This window comes from Hyla sarda, chromosome 2 (assembly GCF_029499605.1).
Source record: "Hyla sarda isolate aHylSar1 chromosome 2, aHylSar1.hap1, whole genome shotgun sequence".
NCBI lineage: Eukaryota > Metazoa > Chordata > Amphibia > Anura > Hylidae > Hyla > Hyla sarda.
Genome location: NC_079190.1, coordinates 345,542,759 through 345,568,297, shown reverse-complemented (window position 1 = coordinate 345,568,297; position 25,539 = coordinate 345,542,759). Strand labels below are relative to the sequence as shown.

The window sequence follows — 25,539 nt, the reverse complement described above, 5'->3', positions numbered from 1 at the left end:
CTTAACATGGTCAGAAAATTGTGTAGGTAAAAAAAGTTACTGTGAAGGTTTTTCTGTTATCATTTTTCAGTTAATGGTCTGCTTAAACCAAATTTCAGTGCTATGCACAAATTTTCCCAAGACATTAGTACATTTATAAATGTGGTGATAAAAAACAGTTGGATAAAAGTTAATCTGGCCCTATGTATGTAATAGTAGTTTATAGATTTTCACAGCAATATTTTGTATGAAACGAACCTATAAAAATGTGTTACGCTTTAGAATGGAGGGGCAGGGCCGGCTCCACCTATAGGCAAAATAGGCAGCTGCCTAGAAGAGCACCCTCTTGATGGGGGTGCTGTTCTGCCCTCTGAAAGAAAGTTATTTCTCCAGGTCCTGACAGCCGCAAAACTGTCACCCCAGTATTAAGGTGATTACATGAGAAGGGGGTTTATTACAGTGTGTCACCCCAGTAGTAAGGTAATAACATGGAAGGAGATTTGTTACAGTGTGTAACCCCAGTAGTAAGGAGATTGCATGAGGAGGGGTTTGTTATAGTGTGTCACCCCAGTAGTAAGGAGATTACATGAGGAGGAGATTTGTTACAGTGTGTCACCCCAGTAGTAAGGAGATTACATGAGGAGGGGTTTGTTATAGTGTGTCACCCCAGTAGTAAGGAGATTACATGAGGAGGAGGAGGTTTGTTACAGTGTGTCACCCCAGTAGTAAGGAGATTGCATGAGGAGGGGGTTTGTTATTGTCCCCCCAGTACTAGAGATGAGTGAAGTTACATTGATTCGATTCGTCAAGAACCTCTCAGCTCGGCAGTTGTTGACTTTAGCCTGCATAAATGAGTTCAGCTTTCAGGTGCTCCGGTGGGCTGGAAAAGGAGGATACAGTCCTAGGAGAGAGTCTCCAGCCGACCGGAGCACCTGAAAGCTGAACTAATTTATGCAGGATAAGTCATCAACTGCCGAGCAGGGAAGTTCGTGACAAATCGAATCACTGTAACTTCACTCATCTCTACCCAGTACTAAGGAGATTACATGAGGCGGGGGTTTGTTACAGTGTGTCACCCTAGTAGTAAGGAGATTGCATGAGGATGGGGTTTGTTACAGTGTGTCACCCAAGTAGTAAGGTGGGCAATGGGCTGAGTCAAGGGGTGGCAAAATTAACTTTTGCCTAGGGTGGCAAAAATCCTTGCACCAGCCCTGTGGAGAGAATAGCATTGGTTATTTACTGACAGAACGAAATGTATACATGTCTTCTGGCATTCCTCAATATAGCATGAACCAACCAAGAACCAGAAGTACTACTGGCACATCTACATAATCTAGGTGACAATACAGCATCTCCACAATCACCCACTGTGTCATTTGTGTCAAACATATTCAGATTATGACAAACACTCTACAATGGATAACTGCAACAGAAAACCGGAATTCTCTTGGCAGGTTTGTTAAATGCATAACAAGTATGACCACAGGTATTGTTGATGTAATATATGATGCTGGATATGCCCCCATCTATGCTGTAAATTGTTCTACATCATTGAAAGAGGGTGAAATTTACCTGGTTAAGTTACATAAGAGCATAACCTTTCTAGGGGTACATTTACACACCAAAACTGAAACAGAAAATCCCAGTAAACTGAATGGGGTTGTTTGTACAGCAAGAACAAGGAATTTTGCAAACCTTATTCAGAAGAATGAGACTTCTGAGTTCTGTAACAAATTTGCCACATATGGAAATATTTTTTTTTTTTTTTTGCATGCACTGTACAAGGATGCCATGCCTCCTTATGGGCCCCGTTTTAGGCTATGTGTCCCTTGTCATATACTACTAACAATAAAGACAAATAACCACTTATTGCATTCCTTGAAACCTCGGTAATTCTATGACGGACCAGAAAAACAAGTCAAAACTGTGTAATGGAATATGAATACTCAGAAAGGATCCCACTAGTCACCTGACTCACTAGTCACAGGCAAAGGAGCGTAGGGAATATAAATGGTTATCTATTCCTATTTTTGAACATGCAAGGTACAGATTCAATCCCTATGAGACATTGCAGTTGTCCTGACTTGTTTTTACAATTGTTTCATTGCATAGTACCAACTCAAGCATATACCAGAGAAGAAGGTTTTTGGATCGATGTTATGTTGCAAAAAACTGCCACAATAAACTGTATAAAAGTGGATATAGTCTCCTTCTGAAGTTTAAAGGTATTGACATTTTTTTGTTTGTTTTTCTTCTTTTTGACACAGATATATAACTATATTAAACCACAAAAATATAAACTGAACTACTAGAAAAAATAGAGATTTTCTTATAATTAATTATTAAATTCTTCTAACTTGCTGCTTTATCTCAAGATGAGTCTAATGGTCCATGTAGCAAAAAGATTTTGAGTCAGCTATGTTGTATAGTAAACTATGGATCTGCTTGCTCCTTCTGGCTTCCAGCAAGAGTCTTCTGGACCTCTCCTTAGCAGCTTGCTGTTCAGCATGTTTCTGGATTCGCTTCTGTTTTAGCCATCTGCAAAAAAGAGAGTTTATATGATTAGCTGTGAGGTCCATGGCATAGTTAAGACACTTAACCTCTTCAGGATGTGGGACGTATGCATACGCCCTGCATCCCGAGTCCTTAAGGACGTAGGGCATATGCATACGCCCGTGGGAATTCTGGTCCCCGCCGCTAGCCGGTTGGGGACCAGACCGGGATGGCTGCTGGAGTCAGAAAATTCAGACATGCGATTTTCTGCTATTCCAGGCTGATCGGGTCTCTGGTGACCCGATCACCTGGAAAATAGGGATGATCGGAGCTGTCAGTGACAGACCCGATCATCCTGAGGGATAGGAGCGAGGTCGCAGTGCTGCGATCTCCTCCTATCCCCTGCTATTGGTCAGAATTGAATTCTGACCAATGGCAGTGCACGACAGTGGGTTGCCATGGAACCCCCCCCCCCCCTCTGCCCACCCCTGGATGTCTGGCAGAACGGGGGGAGAAGATGCGTGGGGACCGCCGATCATCGCTGCAGACTGCGGAGATCAGCGGCGCAGGTAGGGAGATGACGGTGGGGGGGGAAGGAAGGGGGCAGTAAAGCGATCTTTACTGGGCATCCTGGGAGTTGTAGTTTTGCAACATCTGGAGGGTCACAGTTTGGTGACCACTGTTACAGTGGTGCCCAAACGGTAGCCCTCCAGATGTTGCCAAACTACAACTCTCAGCATGCCTAGACTGCCCAGGCATGCTGGGAGTTGTAGTTCTGTAACATCTGTCCCTTCAGATTTAGCAATTTTCATGAAAATTTTGAAAATTGCTGCTCTACTTTGAAGCCCTCTAATTTTTTCAAAAAGTAAAAATATGTCCATTTTATGGTGCAAACATAAAGTAGACATATTGTATTTGTGAATCAATATAACATTTATTTGGAATATCCATTTTCCTTACAAGCAGAGAGTTGCAAAGTTAGAAAAATGCTAAATTTTCAAAATTTTCATGAAATTTGGGGATTTTTCACCAAGAAAGGATGCAAGTAACGACGAAAATTTACCACCAAAATAAAGTAGAATATGTCAAGAAAAAACTGTCTCAGAATCAGAATATTCGGTAAAAGCATCTCAGAGTTATTAATGCTTAAAGTGACAGTGGTCAGAATTGCAAAAAATGGCTTAAGGTGAAAAAGGGCTGCGTCCTTAAGGGGTTAAAGGAGAACTTCAGAGGAAAAAAAAAAAAAAGTTTTTAAATTAACTGGTGCCAGAAGGTTATACAGGCTTGTTAATTACTTCTAAAAATCTTAAGCCTTCCAGTACTTAGTGTATGCTCCAGAGGAAGTTGTGTAGTTATTTCCAGTCTGACCACAGTGCTCTCTGCTGACACCTCTGTCCCTGTCAGGAACTTTCTGAGCAGGATAGGTTTGCCATGGGGATTTGCTCTTGCGCTTTGGACAGTTCCTTACATGGACAGAGGTGGTAGCAGAGAGCACTGTAGTCAGACTGGAAAGAACTACACAACTTCCTCTGGAGCATACAGAAGCTGATAAGTACTGGAAGGCTTTATTAAGAATAATACGATTTTTATATAGAAGTCATTTACAAATCTGTTTAAAGGGGTACTCCGCTGCTCAGATTTGGAACAAACTGTTCCGAACGCTGGAGCCGGGAGCTCTTGACATCATAGCCCTGCCCCTCATGATGTCACACCCCGCCCCCCTCAATGCAAGTCTATGGGAGGGGGCATGACAGCTGTCACGACCCCTCCCATAGACTTGCAATGAGGGGACAGGGTGTGACGTCATGAAGGGCAGGGCTATGACGTCATGAGCTCCCGGCGCAGGCTCCAGCGTTCGGAACAGTTTATTCCAAATGCTAAGCAGCGGAATACCCCTTTAACTTTCTGGCACCAATTGATTTGAAAACATCTTTTTCCTATCAAAATGGCATGATAAACAATAAAGGCCTCACCTTTAAGGAGTAATACATTCATACCACACAATAAAGAGCATAACAAATATATACTATACAACTCGTCCATCAAAAATAAGCCCCAATATAGCATCACTGATGAGAAATTAAAACATTATGGCCCTTGTATTCCACTGACAAAAATGGCTAGTATTTTATAGCATACAGGAAAATGAAGACAAAGAAGTGGAAGGAAGACAAACTACTACTTACTGTGCATAAGCCCCTTCCCGGTCTTTTCTATCCAGGAGAAATGCTTCATACTCCTGTTTTTGTAATTCCTCCATTTTCTTCTCCTTAATTTTTTCTTTATGTTTTCTTTTCAGCCACAGATTAAAAGCTTCATTTGAGTTTCTCTCTTCATCCTTTAAAACCAACACAAAAAAAAACTTTTTCAAAGCAAAACTGCAAAATATCTCCCACATATATTTGGATCTGGTCACATTGAATGGGCTGAGCTGTAATTTCATACACAGCCCATAGGCAAGATCAGCACTGTTTCTGGGAAGAAATAAACAGACCCTTTCTTCTAGTCTTTTAAAACCCTTTAAAGTGATTTTTTTTTTCCACAATTTAGAAGATTTTAAGAAATCTTTAAATATACTGTATTAATGGCTGTTATCCCCTTCTTCATAAATTTTTTTATTAAGGAGTTTTAAGGGGTTAACGTGTCTTATAAGGGGACTTTCAAATGTTCTGATTGCAGATCTAATACACTGTCATCAAAATGCTGACAGGCAATGTATACAGCCATGCCTCCTGCACATACATAACTGGTGCATGAAGTCCTCTGGCTGCCACGGAAACCCATTGGTACCCCACAATCGTGTTACTGGGCTGCTGATGCGGTAACAGAGCGTCCATAGATCCCTTACAAGCAGCAGTCAAGATTCGGCAGAAGCATGTAGGGGGTTTAAAGGGGTACTCCGGCGCTAAGACATATTATCCCCTATCCAAAGGATAGGGGATAAGATGCCTGATCGCGGGGGTCCTGCCGCTGGGGACCCCAGTGATCTTCCATGCCGCACTCCGTAAGAATCAGCCCCCGGAGCGGAGAATGCCAAGAGTGTGCAAAGCAGTAATCAAATCATGGGGAAGGAGCATAGTGATGTCATGGCTCTGCCCCCGTGTGACGTTATGCTCTGCCCCCTCAATGCAAGCCTATGGGAGGGGGCGTGACAGCTGCCACGCCCCCTCCCATAGACTTGCATTGAGGGGGCGGAGCGTGACGTTACTATGCTCCGTCCCTGTGATCGCCAGTAATCAGACCCGGAGCGAGCACGCTCCGGGGGCTGATTCTAATGGGGTACGGCGTGGAAGATCACGGGGGTCCCATGCGGCGGGACCCCCACGATCAGGCATCTTATCCCCTATCCTTTGGATAGGGGATAAGATGTCTTAGCGCCAGAGTACCCCTTTAACATCTGCCGGCCGAGCACCTGTATGATCCCAGGCACATACAGGTGACTTTTGAACCTTCACAAATAAAGTTAAATAAAAGTGGAGCTTCACTTTAAACAAGTATAACAATGCAGATACAACTAGACAACTCACTGGAGTGCTGCTCGTCTCCATTTCTTTTGCCTGCTGGATTCTCTTTTCTTGGACAAGTTGAGATTTTTTCCTTTGTAACCACATTTTGAAAGCTATCTCATTTTCTCTTCTTTTTTCTTCTTCCTGTTCTTTCTTGTGCTCTTCATTCTGTTCACAGATGATATTGGTTATGATCACATCGGCAAATACTTTTTACACACTACTTCAATGGATGAAATTAAAATGGTTTTCCAGCAACGATATCCTGTTGTTTATATCCAATCCTCACACAAGTTTAGACACTGGCCCTCATTTACTTAGAAAATCGGGTTGTAAGTCTACCGTATATACTCGAGTATAAGCCGACCCGAGTATAAGCAGAGGCCCCTAATTTCAACCCAAAATCCCAGGAAAAGTTATTGACTCGAGTATAAGCCTAGGGTGGGAAATACATCATCCCCCCCTGTCATCATCCAGACCCCCGTCATTAACATCCTCATCATCATCACCCTGTCATCATCCAGACCCTCATCATCATCACCTGTCATCATCCCCTTATCATCCCACACCCCCCCTTCATCATCCCCTAGTCATCATTCCCACCCCCCTTCATCATCCCCTTGTCATCATCCCACCACTGCGGCCTTCGACATCATCCAGCCCCCTCTCACCCCCTTTAGTTCTGTACAGTACTCGCCTCCGCTCGGCGCTGGTCCGGTGCTGCAGGACTGTCCGGTGAGGAGGTCGTCCGGTGGGATAGTGGTTCCGGGCTGCCATCTTCACCGGGGGCGCCTCTTCTCCGCGCTTCGGGCCCAGAATAGAGGCGTTGCCCTGACGATGACGCAGAAGTACGTTGGTAATGAACGTACCTCTGCGTCGTCGTCAAGGCAACGTGACTATTCTGGGGCCGGGCCCGAAGCGCTTAGAAGAGGCCTCCCCGGTGAAGATAGTAGCCCGGAACCACTATACCACCGGACGACCTCCTCACCGGACAGTCCTGCAGCACCGGACCAGCGCCGAGCGCAGGCGAGTACTGTACAGAACTAAAGGGGGTGAGAGGGGGCTGGATGATGTCGAAGGCCGCAGTGGTCTTCAACCTGCAGACCTCCAGAGGTTTCAAAACTACAACTCCCAGCAAGCCCGGACAGCCGATGGCTGCCCGGGCTTGCTGGGAGTTGTAGTTTTGAAACCTCTGGAGGTCCGCAGGTTGAAGACCACTACGGGTGGAGAGTTCACTCGAGTATAAGCTGAGGGGGGTGTTTTCAGCATGAAAAATCGTGCTGAAAAACTCGGCTTATACTCGAGTATATACGGTATCTTGCTTTCTTACCCGACTGCTTTTTTCCCCTGGTATTTATTATTATGTTGCATCCTGTTTGACGCACGTGGGTTTTGTAGGTTTTGGTTTCCAACTCCTCTGAGTTGTCGGGAAAAAATCCACAATAATTCAACAAATTCGGGTTGGAAACCTTTATAAATACGTGGGGTTACCCTCCTTTTTCGGGTTTGGGAGAATCCACATCAGGTCCGTCGGGAAAAAATGTTGCATCGTGTCGCAGACTGGCGCACGATGTCTGCGACATGTCGCAGACAAAGATGTGCCGAAAAAACCCGACAAAACAAGTCGGGTTTAGAATAGTAAATGAGGGCCACTGTGTTGGCAGACATCGGACCCCTGTCAGACTACACAATTAACAGACAAAACTGAGGCACTCCTCCTGGGAGGCACTGCACGGCCAAACTGGGCGCATGCCTGTAATAATTATTTCCCTTATTTAGGGGTAACTACTACCAGATGACCCTCACAATTGTACAGGTATAACGTAACGCCCTTCTTAAAATATCTTGATTCCCAACTCCTACTATGGAAACACTTTTCCCTTTTTGGGAAGAGCAAACCTTCTAAAACTAGTCCAGCAAATAAGAGTCTCAGAGTTGGCACTGCTCTTCATTATATAACCCCCTAGTTTAATGCAGCCATCAAATTCCTCAATTAACGGCACAGCTACTGACACTCCCAGCATACCTAGCAAGTGGTGCTCAGTCCAATAGTAACAGCTGCAATGTATACAGCTGCAATGAACGGGCGGCACTCACTTGTTGCATAACCATAGATGCTTTATTCCATGGAGCGGCAGAGACAAGCAGTTTTAGTAACAGAGTGTAGGCTTACATACTGTGACACAACTGCTTGTCTCTGCCGATCCATGCAATAAAGCATCTATGACTAGGCAACAAGTGAGTGCCGCTCATTCATTGCTTTATGATCTCTTCTAAAACTAGTCATCTTTCCCAAACTGCTGTCTATCTCACAAGCTCTACCTTTACTCCTCTGCCCCAAGGATGTCAGACACTTTAACAACCTATTCTGTAAATGAAGATCGATCCCAACATTTCCCTTCTAAATCTATTACACTCCTCATATACAGCATTGCCCACTTCTGTCAGAAGTAATCCCTTGCTCTGTGCAATTTGGAAGACCAGGGTCACGGTTAGGTGCCTTCTCTCTTTGAATCTAAACAACAACAATTACCCCGGAATTGGTCATGGTCAATTTGACAAAACACACCTTTGACCCAAGGACAAGCCCTGGGTCACTTATACCCTTGTTTTTATTTCCACCCCCTAAAACTTAGCTTTTATTGAGCCTATATCAGATAATAAAATATTAGAAGTGATTAAAAACACCTAACCTCCTTGTGTGTTATGATTATATTAGTTGTATCACTAGAAGCAGAAAGCTATCTCAGTGTATGTAGACAACCAGGGGTCTGCAGTACCACTGGTTAATGATGCACACATAGGAGGTTATTTAAAAGCTGATAATGCCCCCTCTACATATGGTCTGTACCGCCGGTATGCACATATGGTCCATAAATAGCCAACTAGTTGGCAACACAGGTTGATGCCCGTTTCCCTCCTGAAGACGTTGCTGTGGCAACAAAACATTATCATCTTTTAAATAACCTCCTATGTGTGCATCATTAATTAACCAGTGGTACGGCAGACCCCTGGTTGTCTACATACACTGAGATAGCTTTCTGCTTCTAGTGATACAACTGATATAATCATAACACACAAGGAGGTTAGGTGTTTTTAATCACTTCTAATATTTTATTATCTGATATAGGCTCAATGAAAGCTAAGTTTTAGGGGGTGGAATTAAAAACGAGGGTATAAGTGATCCAGGGCTTGTCCTTGGGTCAAAGGTGTGTTTTCTCTCTTTGAATCCCAACAATAAATATAGGAAAACAGTCCTACTAGGTTAGGGATGAAGGTAAAAATATAAGAATGTAAAAAGAGAATAAGAGGAATAAAAGAGAGTAAGAATGAAGTAAAGAGATAGTGTCCAATGATAAAATAATATTTAATAGGTACATGCACAGTCTCCAGCAGGGCCCTTGCCTCAGACTGTCTATAAATAAAAATGCTATAAAATAAGCTAAAAGATTAATGCAAAAATATTTATACAGTATTTCTCATATAAGAATGTTCATGCAATACTAGGTGCTACCCCTTGGGACAGGTCAGGGAAAATAGGACATTCTGCAATTTAGGCACTTAAAGTGCTGCAGGTGCTTGAGTTTTTCTTGAATTTTTTACTCTCTTTGAATCCCCACCACTCCTTACACATGCTTCTCCACAACCCCGGCTTTAATGAGGGTAACCAGCCCTTACTATTCCGTCTCTGGCGGACCGGAGGCCTATGCAGTCTCACCTCCTTTGTGGATATGTCTAAATGGCATCTTTATACTTTTAATGAGCTTAGACTGAAATATGATGACATCCTGGATCTCCATCAGTTCTTCTATTTACAGGCTTTTAGCTACCTCCGTAGTGTAACACAACCCTTTTCTATCCCTGACTACCACGACTCATCTTTGCCCAGGACAAAAAACGAAATTTTACCATTTGTTGACTTGCAAATTCCAATACTCAAGCGTCAACTCGGGCATGTCATACTGGACGACCATACTGGATGACATCCCACAGGCCTTGCAGAATGTAGCCAAACACCTCCCCTCTGCATTCTATTGGAAAATGGCCTATAAAATTACACATAGGGCATATAGGGGCTGTCCCATTGGTAACATCACAGATCACACATGCCCGAAATGTGGAGCCCCTCATGCCAACCTCTTGTACTGCTTCTAGTCCTGCCCTTCTCTTATGGCCTTCTGGGAGCCAGCTCATGTGTACATGGCCTCGCATCTCTGCCTGACTTGCCCTCTTACCCCCTTATTGGTGTATATTTGGCATTCCTCCAGATTCTTCCTCTGTGAGACTGGTCCATGACTAATGCCTCTTGTTCTATATCTTTGCAGCCGGCTGTAAATCCATATTCCGCTGCTGGATATCTGACTCACCCCCCTCTATCAGTCTCCTCCTTGAAAAACTCATTTTTCTTTTCTGTATGGATTGTATAGAATCTTTCCCTAACACTTCTTCCTCACATAGACCAGATTTCTATACCTATTCCCTAGACAAAAACTGAAGGACTGCTTCAGGCTCGCTACCTGGTATCTGGAACAAATTATAGGTGGTGGAGACCTACTAAATCTTGATTAATATTACTCATCCGACGCTAGTTGGTATTTCCGGGTTTTTGTTGCTCCGGTTGCCCAGACATTTCCCCCTACCCTCCCTTTCCCCTTGGTTTGCCCTGGTTACTCTGGGTTCACCATTGCAACTTACAGACTTGTTGGATGTCTATTTGCTATGCTTGTCTTTGGTATTGTTCCGGCTGAACCCTTTCCTCCCCTCCCCCTTCCCTTAATGCTTTGTTACATTATTTGAAAAATGTTCAATAAAAACATTTTTGGAAAAAAAAATGGTTTTCCCAGAAGTAAAATATTAAAGGGGTTTCAAACAATGGCTAATCTACTTTCAAAATGTACAATTATCATGATCAAAGTATTTGCTCTGTACCCCTAGATTTTAGCTATAGAAAAATGTACAGAAAAATCTGCATACAAAATGCTGCAGATTCCCTGCAAATACTATATGAAATAATCCACCACACTTGTCTGGGCCTTCTGTGGGATATTATGTCTTCTTTTAAAAACAAATGGGGCATGAAATACTGAAAGGGCATCAAGTTACTGTCCGATATTTGATTTGTATATGTAAAAATAAATATTATTTACCTCCTTCCTAAGTCTTTCCTGCCTTTCTAGAATCCGTTTTTGTAGTTCCTTTTGTTCAGGAGAGAGGCTGAAAGTAGTGTTTCTGGTTGATACATTTGCAGACTGTACTCTCCGCTGAGGCTTTACTTTGTGTACAGATTTTGATAGGTTAGCAGAGTTAGGTCGGACTTTAGGGCCTAAAGGAGGTTGAGGGAGGAAACCGTTTACGTTATTAATACTGGAATTTTTCTTATCGCCACTAGCTGAGATACTGGCTGAATGAGATGATAGTTTGGAGTTGTCTTTACTGTTACTTATAGGAGGCAAAGAACATTGGTTCTCCATGTCCCGTAAATTGACAAGTTCAAACTTTCCATCTTTCTCAACCAAAACTTTTGCCTCCTTAGGTTCTTCACCGGTGCCACCATCTTTATCACTAGGTTTCCCACCATGTGCTGGAGCTTCATCCACTTGTAACTGGGAAATGCCGTCTACAACATCATCTTCTGTGAAACTTTCAGTTCTATCACTGTCAGGAAACTCTAAGGGAGGGACTTCTAGATCAACCAAATTTTCCTTGAATTTGAGTTTTCTCTCTCGATTTTCATCTATGGTTTCCATTTCCAGTTGTTTATTGGCTTCTTCTATCTTCTCTGCAATGTATCGTTTGGCTTCTTCATCTTCTGTGTCAGCTTCTTCACATTCCGATACAGAGTCAAGTGTGGGCTTACTATTTGTACTTGACTCTTGAATCTCATCATCACTGCCTGAAGACTTGTCACTTTCATCTTCCTTTTTTGCTGAATGCCTCGGGTCAAGTTTCAAATCACTGGGTTCTTCTTCCTGCCTCTTAAATATGATACAAAATACAAAGAATTAAGATATTATAATGCTAAATTATTGAAGTTTTGTACATGGTCTGTCATATTAAAAATTTACTTAAATGTGACTAAAGGGTAGGGATCGACCGATATCGATTTTTTAGGGCCGATACCGATAATCTGTGGCCTTTCAGGCCGATAGCCGATAACTTATACCGATATTCCGGTATAAGTTATCGGCTATTTCTCCACCCCCCCTCCCCGGCCCCGAAGAAGCCGCTGCAGATCATTGATTTAAAGCGGGCGCTTTAAATAAATGAACTGCAGTGGCTTTTGCTGGGCCAGATACCACCACCGCCACCCGCTTCTCTCCCCCTGCCTGTCCGGGGGTCCTCCCAACCACCGCCACTGCAACACAAACCGCATGCAGCCCCCACCATCGCTGACCCCCACCCCCATCGCCGCTGACCCCCACCCCGCACCGCACACTGCCGCTGCCCCATAGCCTCCCCCATCCCCGGTTTAATAATTACCTGTTTCCGGGGCCCATGCTACTTCTGGCTCCCGTCCTGCGCTGTCACTGTGCGCACTGACGGTGACGTCGCGTGAGGAGAGGACATCACTCGTCATTGCGCTGCGCAGCGCACAGCGTAACGCAGGATGCAGCAGGAGCAAGAAGTAGTGCGGACCCCAGACCCCGGGAACAGGTGATTATAAAACCAGGGATGGGGGAGGCGTGTGGTGCAGTGTGGTGCGCGATGCGGTGGGGGGGCATTATCGGCAAGGTAATTGCCGAAAACGTCTAAAATCGTGAATATCGGCCGATAATATCGGTAAAACCGATAATCGGTCGATCCCTACTAAAGGGTCATAACGGCCATAAAAAAACACATATGACAGTGCTGCATTACCACCCGCAGCTGGGTGGAAAGGTGTAGCATACACTGTATCACAATAAATGGGAGGTTTCAGCCCATAATGGAGGTCCTGGGCCTATGTACTACAACATAAATGAAAAAAATAAATAATAATTTACATTGTTACTATAGGGGGATGAAGAACAGTTAAGAATTACTCTGTAGCATTCATACAGTAATGGTGGGGCCATCTATATATGCTCAGGCCAATAAAGGGAATCTGACAGATGAATCACCCGCACTAACTTAAATATACAGGGTTAAAGTGAGGGTAAACCTGATTAAAACTAGAAACAAGTTACTTTAATCAGTGCTGCCGTTGTGGAGATATATTGACTATTGCTAATATGCTAATTGTCCCCAAAGGAGGCGGGATATGGCATTCCGAACATCCCTTCCTCGGTCCCTTCTGCTCCGATATTCTCTCCCGCCTCATAAATATGCAGAGAGTCTTTACTCTCACGTTTCCATGATGTGAGAGACTATACTCATATGACCGCTCTGTGGGGAGGCATATGGGAGCAGAGGGTGAGGGTTTGTGTGAGTGAACCATCTATCAGGGCAGGAATGCCGTTTTAAGTTAAATTCTAAAGTACCGTATTTATCGGTGTATAACACACATTTTTGAAACTTACATTTTAAGCTAAAAGTCTATCTGTGTGTTATACACTGATAAACTCTTTCTGGCCCTGCAGAAGCCACTGCAGTTCAATGATTTAAAGCAGCCACTTTAAATCATGTAACTACAGCGGATTTCCAATTCTCACATCTCTCCCCATCTCCGGATTTCATATTTACCTGTGGACGCACTTTTGCAGGCTCCGGCGGCGTTCTGTGTGCTGTTAGTTGATGTCCTCAACGCGACGTCGCTCGTCAGTGCACAGCGCAAGATGCCACCGGAGCCTGAAGGAGCGCGCAGACAGGTAAATATGAAATCCGGAGATGGGGAGGGATGTGGGAATAAGGTGGCGACGGGACTGCCACTTTGAACCGCAGCGGCTTCTGCAGGGCCAGAAAGATTTATCGGGGTACAACACGCATCCTTATTTTAACAAGGATATTTGGGTAAAAAAAAAAAACTTTTTACCCAAATTTCCTTGGAAAAATGAGGGTGTGTGTTATACCTCGATAAATACAGTAATATGAATATATTTTAAAAACTGCTAGTTATACCTGCGAACCTATAGACTTCTCAGTGTCTTCATTTATCAACCAGTCAAGGTCCTTCTCAAAATCATCTTCATACTCTGGAGCCCCATCAGAATCAGATTCATCTTTCTTGCTCATTTTTTTTTTTTTTTGTGTGGAAAAAACAATATTCTTTTTCTAAAAGTACATAAATCAAAAGAAAAATATTATGCGCCAGGGGTACATGCTAATATTACCACATTCAATGTCATTATAAGTTAGTATTGTTTAAACTACAACTACAAATAAAAGAGATGAAAGTCCACAAAAATGACTAGGAGGATAAGAGGATAAAATTCATGACACCATAAATACAGTATTCCTGTACATATGACATCCAACACAACACAGATTAGTAACCATATCAGGTAAGCCCCACAACAGCACTGCAGAGTATAGCCTAGTACTGATTCTCAATGACATATTTTCCCTCTAATTCAATCCCCTGCTTACCTTTATGTAATAGGGATAAAGGAGTATTCTAATTAGAGATGAGCGAACTTCCAGTAATTCGATTCGTCATGAACTTCTCGGCTCGGCGTTTGCTGACTTTAGCCTGTATAAATGAGTTCAGCTTTCAGGTGCTCCAGTGGGCTGGAGACGCTCTCCTAGGACTGTATCCACCTTTTCCAGCCCCCCGGAGCACCTGAAAGCTGAACTCATTTATGCAGGCTAAAGTCAGCAAACGCCGAGCCGAGAAGTTCATTACGAATCGAATTACTGGAAGTTCGCTCAACTCTAATTCTAATGTCAAGTAAAAAAAAAAATATACATATATATATGGTCCAGAAGCATATATGATTTTTTACCTGTCTTCCCCAGTTCTGAAACCATTAAAAATCCATTTGTTTTCAGTCTTAGTCCTGTACTTCCTGTTTGTACTGTACAATTCCCAGAAAGTATTCCCTCATCTCTTCATTGCTTCCCTACCACAGCACTTCTGCCTGTTCCCCTACCAGGGCTATTGCAGAACATCTTATTTCACAGTAAACAATTACTGTGAAATACAATGAAGCTGCAGCACCTGCTGCATCCATTCTCATGTCTGCTCCCCTGCCTATGGCATCATGATATAAACACACCTTATTGTTTCCTAAATTTTCATATAAAGATGTATATGACAGGGAGATTGTGATCCTAACAGAGTAGACCATGATGTGTTATCTGGGGAGAGAGGGAGGAGCCAGGGACCTGGAGACAATACCACATTAAAAATAAAAGTAGTACACAACTTCCTGTCATGGTTGACCCACGAAAAAACACTTTGATGCCAGTAGAATTGATAACACCATACTAGTAAGTTATATATCTTGGGGATATAGTCTTATTTAAACACAAGGGGCTTGGCAATAATGATGGCCTATCCTTGGGATAGGGTGTCAATATGAAAATCTCGGCACTCCCATCAATTCTGTATTTGAAGAGGCCACACTACTTGTGTGAGCTCTGTGTTGGCTTTATTGTTTACATTACACCATACACCAGCATGCCACACATTTGGTAGCAGCTGTGCAGGAAACAGAATTATTGTCCCTTGTTTACTTCCGTTTTAACATTCCCGTAATCGGGAGGAGTTTTTACAAATGATCATTCTTGTAATCCTTCTTACAAACCACTTTCCAATACCATCAGCAGCACATTAATATTTATACAGGTAGATGTGCTGCCAGCAAATGATCATTTCTGTGCATGAAAAATGCGAGCAACAATAAACATGCATTTTATTGTTTGCCATTTGATAGCTGGGCACACTGGCAATGAGTGGGCATTAATGTTTGTAGAATTATTCAGGCGATCGTCGCCCCTTTTAACCCACTGACGTCTAAACCTTTGACGAACATGTACATAATGGGTCAGGTGGGAAAGTATGGTGCAGATTTATGGTGCATTGCCTGCCTTATCCATGCTATCTGCAGCTGACACCCACCATAAATGACGAGCATCAGAGATCTATTTGATGTTGGACATTTAAAGGGGTACTCCAGTGAAAACCTTTTTTCTTTTAAATCAACTGGTGCCAGAAAGTTAAACAGATTTGTAAATGACTTCTATTAAAAAATCTTAATCCTTCCTGTACTTATTAGCTGCTGAATACTACAGAGGAAATTCTTTTCTTTTTGAAATTCTCTCTGATGAAATCACGAGCACAGTGCTCTTTGCTGACATCATTATAATAATAATAACTCTATATTTATTGTTGTCCTTAGTGGGATTTGAACCCAAGGCCCCAGCGCTGCAAGGCAGCAGTGATAACCACTGAGCCACCATGCTGCCCTTAGCATACATCTGCTATGCACAGTTGCTAAAATGGACAGAGATGTCAGCAGAGAGCACTGTGGTCGTGATGCCATCAGTGTTCCAAAAAGAAAGGAATTTCCTCTATAGCATTCAGCAGCTAATAAGTACTGGAAGGATTAAGATTTTTTTAATAGAAGTAATTTACAAATATGTTTAACTTTCTGGCACCAGTTGATTTAAAAGTAAAAAGGTTTTCACCGGAGTACCCCTTTAACTGTTTAGATGCTGCAATTAATAGAGATTGGGGCATCTATAAAGTTAAATTGTGCATTATTGGTAGTTCAAGGGTCCAATTAACTCCTCTACAATGCAATTATGGGGTGCCAATACATTTTTATGGTAGCCTGTGGCCTTTTGACTCCCCCCCCCCCCCCCCACTCACCTGCTCCAAGCAATCGGAACAAATTGTTCAGAACGGGGCGGAAGCGGAGTACCCCTTTAAAGTACTGACTGAACAGATCAATGCAGTATCTATATATTGCATTGATCTGTGTAAGTTATCAAATGCTATGGTCTCTAGGGGGACTAAAATGTGTATAAAAAATAAATACATAAATAAATAAATTTAAAAAAAGTATTTAACAAATGAAAAATATCACCACCACTCTTTTTCCCATTTTACATACTAGAAAACATTGAATAAAATGTGATTTGTACTACAATGGTACAGATATTAAAAACAAATCATGGCACAAAAATTAGCCCTCTTTAAACATGAACACAGCTAGATTCATACAAACCATATAGATGATTCTCATGAGGGTATTTTAATTCAGGAATCTCAAGTGGTTTTTTTTTGTAATGTTCGCTGTCATTTCAAACAATTTCCCCCATTTGATTTCTAAACTATTTGTAAATCCCTTCATTTTCAAAAAATGACTTCTTCCTTGTAATTAAAGTCTTAGCCACTGGTGTGACATTTCTCTGCAAACTGCTGTTCACAGCTTGTTTGCATGCATCCTGGGCCTGTCTGCCTCCTCCAGAGGGTCCACAATCCTGAATATTAGGGGTAGTCCGGTGGAAAATGTATATATATTTTTTTAAATCAACTGGTGCCAGAAAGTTGAACAGATTTGTAAATTACTTCTATTTAACCTGTTGGGGACGGAGGGCGTATGGATACACCATCGCGTCCCGGTACTTATGGATGGAGGGCGTACCTGTACGCCCTCCGCATTTCCGATCACTGCCGCTCGCCGGGTGGTGATCGAACCGGGATGACTGCTGAAATCATTCAGCAGGCATCCCGTGCCAATGCCCAGGGGGGTCCTGAGACCCCCCCATGTCGGCGATTTGCGGCTATTCCAGGTCATATAAGGGGGATCGAGTTTGTCCAAGACACCCACATCCCCCTGAAGGGATAGGAGTGAGGTGGCAGGGGTGCCACCCCTCCTATCCCTGCTATTGGTCATCTAGAAGCGATGACCAATAGCAGATCAGGGGCGGGGAGGTTAACTTTCGGTTTCCCCATTCTGCCCACCCACAATAGGTGGGGCAGAACAGGGAAACTGAAGGGGAGCGGCACCGAAAATCCACTTACCCATCAGCAGCGGCGATGTCGTGCGGCTGGCTCCCTGGATCCTACAGAAGCCGGTGAGTAGCCTAGCAACATCTGGAGGGCTACAGTTTGAGACCACTATATATATATATATATATATATATATATAGCCCTCCAGATGTTGCAAAACTACAACTCGCAGCATGCCCAGACAGCTGTCTGCCGTGTGGGCATGCTGGGATTTGTAGTTTTGCAACTGCTGGAGGGCTACAGTTTGGAGATCACTGTGCAGTGGTCTCTAAACTGTGGCCCTCTGGATCTTGCAAAACTACAACTCCCAGCATGCCCACACAGGAGTTTATTGTCTGGGCATGCTGGGATTTGTAGTTTTGCAACATCTGGAGGGCCACAGTTTGGAGATCACTGTGCAGTGGTCTCTAAACTGTAGCCCTCCAGAGGTTGCAAAACTGCAAATCCCAGAATGCCCAAACAGCTGTCTCGGTATGCTGGGAGTTGTAGTTGCGTACCTCCAGCTGTTGCATAACTACATCTCCCAGCATGCCCTTCGGCGATCAGTGCATGCTGGGAGTTGTAGTTTTGAAACAGCTGGAGGCACACTGGTTGGAAAATACTAAATTAGGTAACAGAACCTAACTGAAGGTTTTCCAACCAGTGTGCCTCCAGCTGTGGCAAAAGTACAACTCCCAGCAAACATGGTCTGTCAGTGCATGCTGGGAGTTGTAGTTTTGAAACAGCTGGAGGTTTGCCCCCCCATGTGAATGTACAGGGTACATTCACACTGGCGGGTTTACAGTAAGTTTCCTGCCCCAAGTTTGAGCTGCGGCAAATTTTCTACCGCACCGCAAACTCCTAGCGGCAAACTCACCGTAAATAGCCACCAGTGCGAATGTACCCTAAAAACACCACACTAACACATAATAAAGGGTGAAACACTACATATACACCCCCTTACACTGTCCCCCCCAATAAAAATGAAAACGTATCGTATGGCAGTGTTTCCAAAATGGAGCCTCAAGCTGTTGCAAAACAACAACTCCCAGTATTTCCGGACAGCCACTGACTGTCCAGGCATGCTGGGAGTTTAGCAACACCTGGAGGCACCCTGTTTGGGAATCACTGGCGTAGAATACCCCTATGTCTACCCATATGCAATCCCTAATTTAGTCCTCAAATGCGCATGGCGCTCTTTCACTTCGGAGCCCTGTTGTATTTCAAGGAAACAGTTTAGGGCCACATATGGGGTATTTCCGTACTTGGGAGAAATTGCGCTACAAATTTGGGGGGACTTTTTCTCCTTTTACCCCTTACGAAAAGGAAAAGCTGGGGTCTACACCAGCCTGTTAGTGTAAAAAAAAACATTTACACTAACATGCTGGAAAAAAAAGGACCCCCAAAATTTTTGACGCAATTTCTCCTGAGTACGGAAATACCCCATATGTGGGCGTAAAATGCTCTGCGGACGCACAACAAGGGATGAGAGCGCACTATGTACAGTTGAGGCCTAAATTGGTGATTTGCACAGGGGTGGCTGATTTTACAGCGGTTCTGACATAAACACATAAAAATAAATACCCAATGTGACTCCATTTAGGAAACTACACCCCTCACGGAACTTAACAAGGGGTATAGTGAGCCTTAACCCCCCACAGGTGTTTGACCAATTTTCGTTAAAGTTGGACTGGAAAATGAAGAAACATTTATTTTTCACTAAAATGCTGGTGTTACCCTAAATTTTCGCAAGGAGAAATAGGAAAAAAGTGCCCCATAATTTGTAACCCCATTTCTTCTGAGTAAGAACATACCCCATATGTGGATGTAAAGTGCTCTGCGGGCGAACTACAATGCTCAGAAGAGAAGGAGCGCCATTGGGCTTTGGAGGGAAAATTTGTCCAGAATTGAAGGCCACGTGTGTTTACAAAGCCCCCCGTGGTGCCAGAACAGTGAACCCTCCCCCACATGTGACCCCATTTTGGAAACTACACACCTCAAAGAATTTAATAAGGGGTGCAGTGAACATTTACACCCCACTGGCATTTGATATATCTTTGGAACAGTGGGCTGAACAAATGAAAAAAAGATCTGTGGGGTGTAAATGTACCCCTTAATAAATTCTGTGAGGGGTGTAGTTTCCAAAATGGGGTCACATGTGGGGGGGGGGGGGGTTCACTGTCCTGGCACCATGGGGGGGGCTTTGTAAATGCACATGGCCCCTGACTTCCATTCCAAACAAAATGGTTACAAATTTGGGGGGGGGGGGGGGGGGGGCGCATTTTCTCCTATTACCCCTTGTAAAAATGTAACATTCGGGGGGAAAACTGCATTTTTATGAAAAATATTTTTTTCATTTACACACCTGACTGTAACAAAAAGTCGTCAAACACCTGTGGGGTGTTAAGGCTCACTGTACCCCTTGTTACGTTTCTTGAGGGGTGTAGTTTCCAAAATAGTAGGCCATGTGTTTATTTATTTTTTTTGCTGTTCTGGCACCATAGGGGCTTCCTAAATGCGACATGCCCCCCAAAAACCATTTCAGCAAAATTTGCTTTCCAAAAGCCAAATGTGACTCCTTCTCTTCTGAGCATTGTAGTTCGCCCGCAGAGCATTTTACGTCTTAACATGGGGTATTTCCATACTCAGAAGAGAAAGGGTTACAAATTTTTGGGTCCATTTTCTCCCATTACCCCTTGTAAAAATGGTAAATTTGGGGGAAAAAACTGCACTTTAGTGAAAATTTTTATTTTTTCATTACATATCTGAATTTAACGAAAAGTCATCAAACACCTGTGGGTGTTAAGGCTCACTGGACCCCTTGTTATGTTCCCAAAATAGTATGCCATGTGTTTGTTTTGTTTTTTTGCTGTTCTGGCACCATAGGGGCTTCCTAACTTTGACATGCTCCTCAAAAACCATTTCAGAAAAACTCACTCTCCAAAATCCCATTGTCGCTCCTTTCCTTCTAACCCCTCTACTACGCTCGCCGAGCACTTCACATACACATATGAGGTATTTCAAATCAAAAACTGGGTCTACAAGAACATGCGAGTGAAAAAAATAAAGATTTTGAATTTTCTCCTTCACTTTGCTGCTATTCCTGTGAAACACCTAAAGGGTTAACAAACTTTCTGAATGTCATTTTGAATACTTTGAGGGGTGCAGTTTTTATAATGGGGTCATTTGTGGGGGTATTTCTAATAAGAAATCCCTTCAAATCCACTTCAAACCTGAACTGGTCCATGAAAAATTAGAATTTTGAAAATTTTGTGAAAAATTGGAAAATTGCTGCTGAACTTTGAAGCCCTCTGATGTCTTCCAAAAGTAAAAACATGTCAACTTTATGATGCAAACATATATATAATTTATTTGGGATGTCCATTTTCCTTACATGCAGAGAGCTTCAAAGTCAGAAAAATGCAAAATGTTAAATTTTTTCATCAAATTTTGGAATTTTTAACCAAGAAATTATGCAAGTATCGACAAAAATTTACCACTAACATGAAGTAGAATATGTCCCGAAAAAACAGTCTTGGAATCAGAATGGAAAGTAAAAGCATCCCAGAGTTATTAATGCTTAAAGTGACAGTGGTCAGATGTGCAACAAATGCTCCCGTCCTTAGGGTTATAATGGGCACCGTCCCCAAGGGGTTAAAAAAATCTTAATTTTTACAGTACTTATCAGTTGCTGTATACAACAGAGAAAGTTCTGTAGTTATTTTCAGTCTGACAACAGTGCTCTCTGCTGACACCTCTGTCTGTGTCAGGAACTGTCCAGAGTACAAGCAAATCCCCATAGCAAATCTCTCCTGATATGGACAGTTTCTGATACAGACAGAGGTATCAGCAGAGAGCACTGTGGTCAAACTGGAAATAACTATAAAACTTACAGCATACAGCAGCTGATAAGAACTGGAAGGATTAAGATTTTTAAATAGAAGTAATTTACAAATCTGTTTAACTTTCTGGCACCAGTTGATTTGGAAACATTTCTTTTTCACTTGTTTTCCACCAGAGTACACCTTTAAATGAAGGCTTTCCTCTTACTTCTGATCACACATAAAGTTATAGGGGGAGATTTATTAAAACCTGTCCAGAGGAAAAGTTATTGAGTTGCCCATAGCAACCAATCAGATCGCTTCTTTAATTTCTGAAAAGGCCTGTGAAAAATATAAGAATCAATCTGATTGGTTGCTATGGGCAACTCAGCAACTTTTCCTCTGGACAGGTTTTGATAACTCTGTCTTTTGTTTAACTTGTCATTATCAGAAGCAGAGGTTAAAGGGGTTCTCCGGTGCTTACACATCTTATCCCCTATCCAAAGGATAGGGGATAAGATGCCTGATCGCGGGAGTCCCGCAGCTGGGGACGCCCGTGATCATGCACGCGGCACCCCATTTGTAATCAGTCCCCGAAGCGTGTTCACTCCAGGTCTGATTACGGGCGACTACAGGGCCGGCGGCGTGTGACGTCACGCCTCCGCCCCCGTGTGACGTCACGCTCCGCCCCTCAATGCAAGCCTACGGGAGGGGGCGTGACAGCTATCAGGGGATAAGATGTGTAAGCACCGGAGAACCCCTTTAACTGCTCACACCAGGGCTGCTCTTGCAATATAACCCCTTCTTTGCTTTTTCCTTCCTGCTCAAATAGCACCTTGCAAAGCCAGTGCATCAATACCCTTTCGGTATACGGTAAATCTTTCACCAGCACAGTGCCAGCCTGTTAATTCCAGTGCCCTTTCTCCTGCACCAAGTCATGGCATGGCATAGCATGGCTATAGAAATAAGGGAAAGGAAGTCCAGATGTGAGCCCAGTTCTGGCCCCACTCTCTGAAATGGAGAGAATGAGTAATAGCTGTACACCATTACAATCAGAGCACTTAAATCCTCTTGTCACCACTCTGAAGGCATAGTCCGACAACAAAGTCTGCTTTAAAGGGGTACTCCAAACGCTGTGTGCGCTCTGCGAGGGGGTCAGCCATGCCCCCTCGTGACGTCAAGCCACACCCCCTCAATGCAAGTCTATGGGAGGGGGCATGGCAGCCGTCCCGTCCCCTCCGATAGACTTGCATTGAGAGGGCGTGGCCGACCTCCGCAGCGCACACACAGCGTTTGGAAATAAATGTTCCGAACGCTGGCCAGTGGAGTACCCCTTTAAGAGTATGGACCTACATAACACTTACGCAGCGTACTTTACACTGTGCAAAATTTGCTGCGCAGTGGGAGATACACTGCCTGTTCTCAGATCAGTATACACACAGGGCTACCCAGCAGCAGCCCTGTGTGTTCAATGAGGTTTGGAAGTGGGTCCACACCAGTGTAATTGTGGTGCTTGGCCCCGTCTCCAAACCTAACGGCACACAGGGCTGCGGCGGGGGTAGCCCTATGTGTATGCTCATCAAAGAATACGCAGTGTATTTCCTGATGTGCAGCAGATTTTGCGCATGTAAGCACCACATTAGACCGTACCCTAAAGGTTTTTTGTTTGTTTACATTTTTTACAATGTAAATTGATTCAGATTTTTTTTTCTTCTAAACAAAAATTTCAATAATAGATAGGATAGGGGATAAGATGTCTGATCGCGGGGGTCCCACCGCTGGGGACCCCCGCAATCTTTCCTGCAGCACCCACCTGTCTCAGCTGCACGAAGCAATAATCGCTCCATGTCTGAAGCCTCACAACCACGGGCCGGAGTATCGTGCTGTCATGACTCCGCCCCATTAAGACTTCACGCCCCACCCCCTCAATGCAAGTCTTTGGGAGTGGGCGTGATGGCCATCAAACATTTGGGTGATTTCTAGTATCATAATGATTTTAAAAAAGCCAAACAACTATGTGATGATGAATGCCAGTAAAGTAGTGAGCGCACAACCTGTATAACAGAGGTTAATGTTGTGTGGCCTCATAATAACTTCTCACACAGCCATTAATGTCTAAACCTTTGGCAACAAAAGTGAGTACACCCCTAAGTGGGAATGTCCTACTGGGCACAATGAGCCACTGTCCCTCCCCCTGTGCCCTGTGCCTTGTAAGGCTAAGTTTCCACTTGTTTTTTTCTCTAGCAGTTTTTGGATATCTGCCGCTGCAGTTTTTGAGCGAAAGCCAGAAGTGTATTCAAAAGGAATAGGAAATATAAAGGAAGGACTTACACTTCTCCTCCCTTATGGAGCCACTTCTGACTTTGGCTCAAAAACTGCAGTGGCAGATATCCAAAAACTGCCAGAGTGGAAACTTAGCCTTAGTGTTGAAAGATCTCAGTGTTGTCACATGAACAGATATAATAAAATATTTACAAAAATGGGTGGGATGGACTCATTCATGAGGGAAAGAGAGAGACTGTGTGTACACACACATTATATATATATATTTATAGAAAATGTAGAAAAGCAGCACAACCAGGTAAAATGAAGAAAGTGTCCGGTGCAAAGCAGCTTCTAGAGTCCTGACTGAGGATGACTCCACATTGACAATATCAAAAAGATCTCACCGCAGCACACAGTCCAGTTTTAAAGTGAAAAAGTGCTCTCTCTCTCTCTCTATACATATATATATATTTATATATATATATATATATTCTACCAAGCAGGTTATACTAATGTGCACCTTACCTTCAGACTGGTTTATTGTCACAGGAGCCTTCCAATTCTAACAGGATCCATCGATACTTATGAGGCCTGGCAGACTGAGAGCTGACTGAGGAACAAGTCAGACAGAAGTGATTTTTCCTGTCTCGTTCAATTGTTATCATGGGAGGTCATTATTTTCACTCTGCTGAACTTACATGTTCCAGTTTATTTTCTGAGTCAGTTCTTTACAACTTTTAAGATCAATTGTGATAATTTATTAAGAGCAAAGAAAAGTCCGAAATGAGATTGCACTCACCATCCACTGATTTATTCAACACGATACAGGCATAGGTAAGCGGAGGCAGGGGCACACCTGGACAAGTTGGCAAGTTGTTTCGCGCTAGTTTGCGCTTCTTCTAGCCAGAGTGAAGAAGTGCAAAACAATTTGCCAACTTGTCTCGGTGTGCCCATGCCTCCGCTTACCAATGCCTGTATCGTGTTGAATAAATCAGCGGATGGTGAGTGCAATCTCGCTTTGGACTTTTCTTTGCTATATTACGTTTACTACTATTGAAGTTGCACCGCCGAGGTCCACTTGTTGCCTTACCTGCATTCACACCTGTCCGTGCTTGTACATGCTGCCCTAGTCCTGCAAGTGCCGGATCACCACTACACCTTTTTCTATAATTTATTAAGAATTTGCATTGTTCAGCCCCATCAGAGAGACACCTGTCCTGTTCATTTGACAGATACACAGGTTAATTCTACCAAATCATGCCCCCCTGTGTCCATCACATGACCTGGATAAGATAAGAGGGCCAGGAACAGAGATGCCCCCCTGGTGGGATCAGAGGGGAGGGGGGAATGGAGTCTCCCTCCAAAAAGGGAGATATATAATATTTAACAATGCTAGACTCAGGTTGTTCAAGGCTGTGCAAAAAGCTGACAAGAGCTGGACTCTCACTCCCAAGGAGGGCTATACCATCATGCTGTAAGAACTTCATCTTTTTTTTTCGGAACTTGTCTTGCTAAACTCTTTTATATATTTTTATACCTGTATGTCATTTGTTTCTGTATTTTTATATAGTCAGCACTGTGATACCTTTTATCAGATTAAATGTTTAATTAATCAGCT

At 43.3% G+C, this 25,539-nt stretch overlaps 1 protein-coding gene across 1 annotated transcript in view; it reads right to left on the bottom strand.

The window, feature by feature from the left end:
• Window positions 1–954: 954 nt before the first annotated feature.
• CCDC181 (coiled-coil domain containing 181) overlaps window positions 955–25,539 on the bottom strand; it is a 34,017-nt gene continuing 9,432 nt past the window's right edge. The window contains exons 2-6 of the mRNA XM_056558198.1: window positions 14,016–14,168; window positions 11,126–11,953; window positions 6,000–6,146; window positions 4,659–4,810; window positions 955–2,517 (exon numbers count right to left, since the gene is read on the bottom strand). Of these exons, the coding sequence (XP_056414173.1) occupies window positions 2,361–2,517; window positions 4,659–4,810; window positions 6,000–6,146; window positions 11,126–11,953; window positions 14,016–14,129 (1,398 nt within the window). The 5' untranslated portion in view covers window positions 14,130–14,168 and the 3' untranslated portion in view covers window positions 955–2,360. The remainder of the gene's footprint in view (window positions 2,518–4,658; window positions 4,811–5,999; window positions 6,147–11,125; window positions 11,954–14,015; window positions 14,169–25,539) is intronic.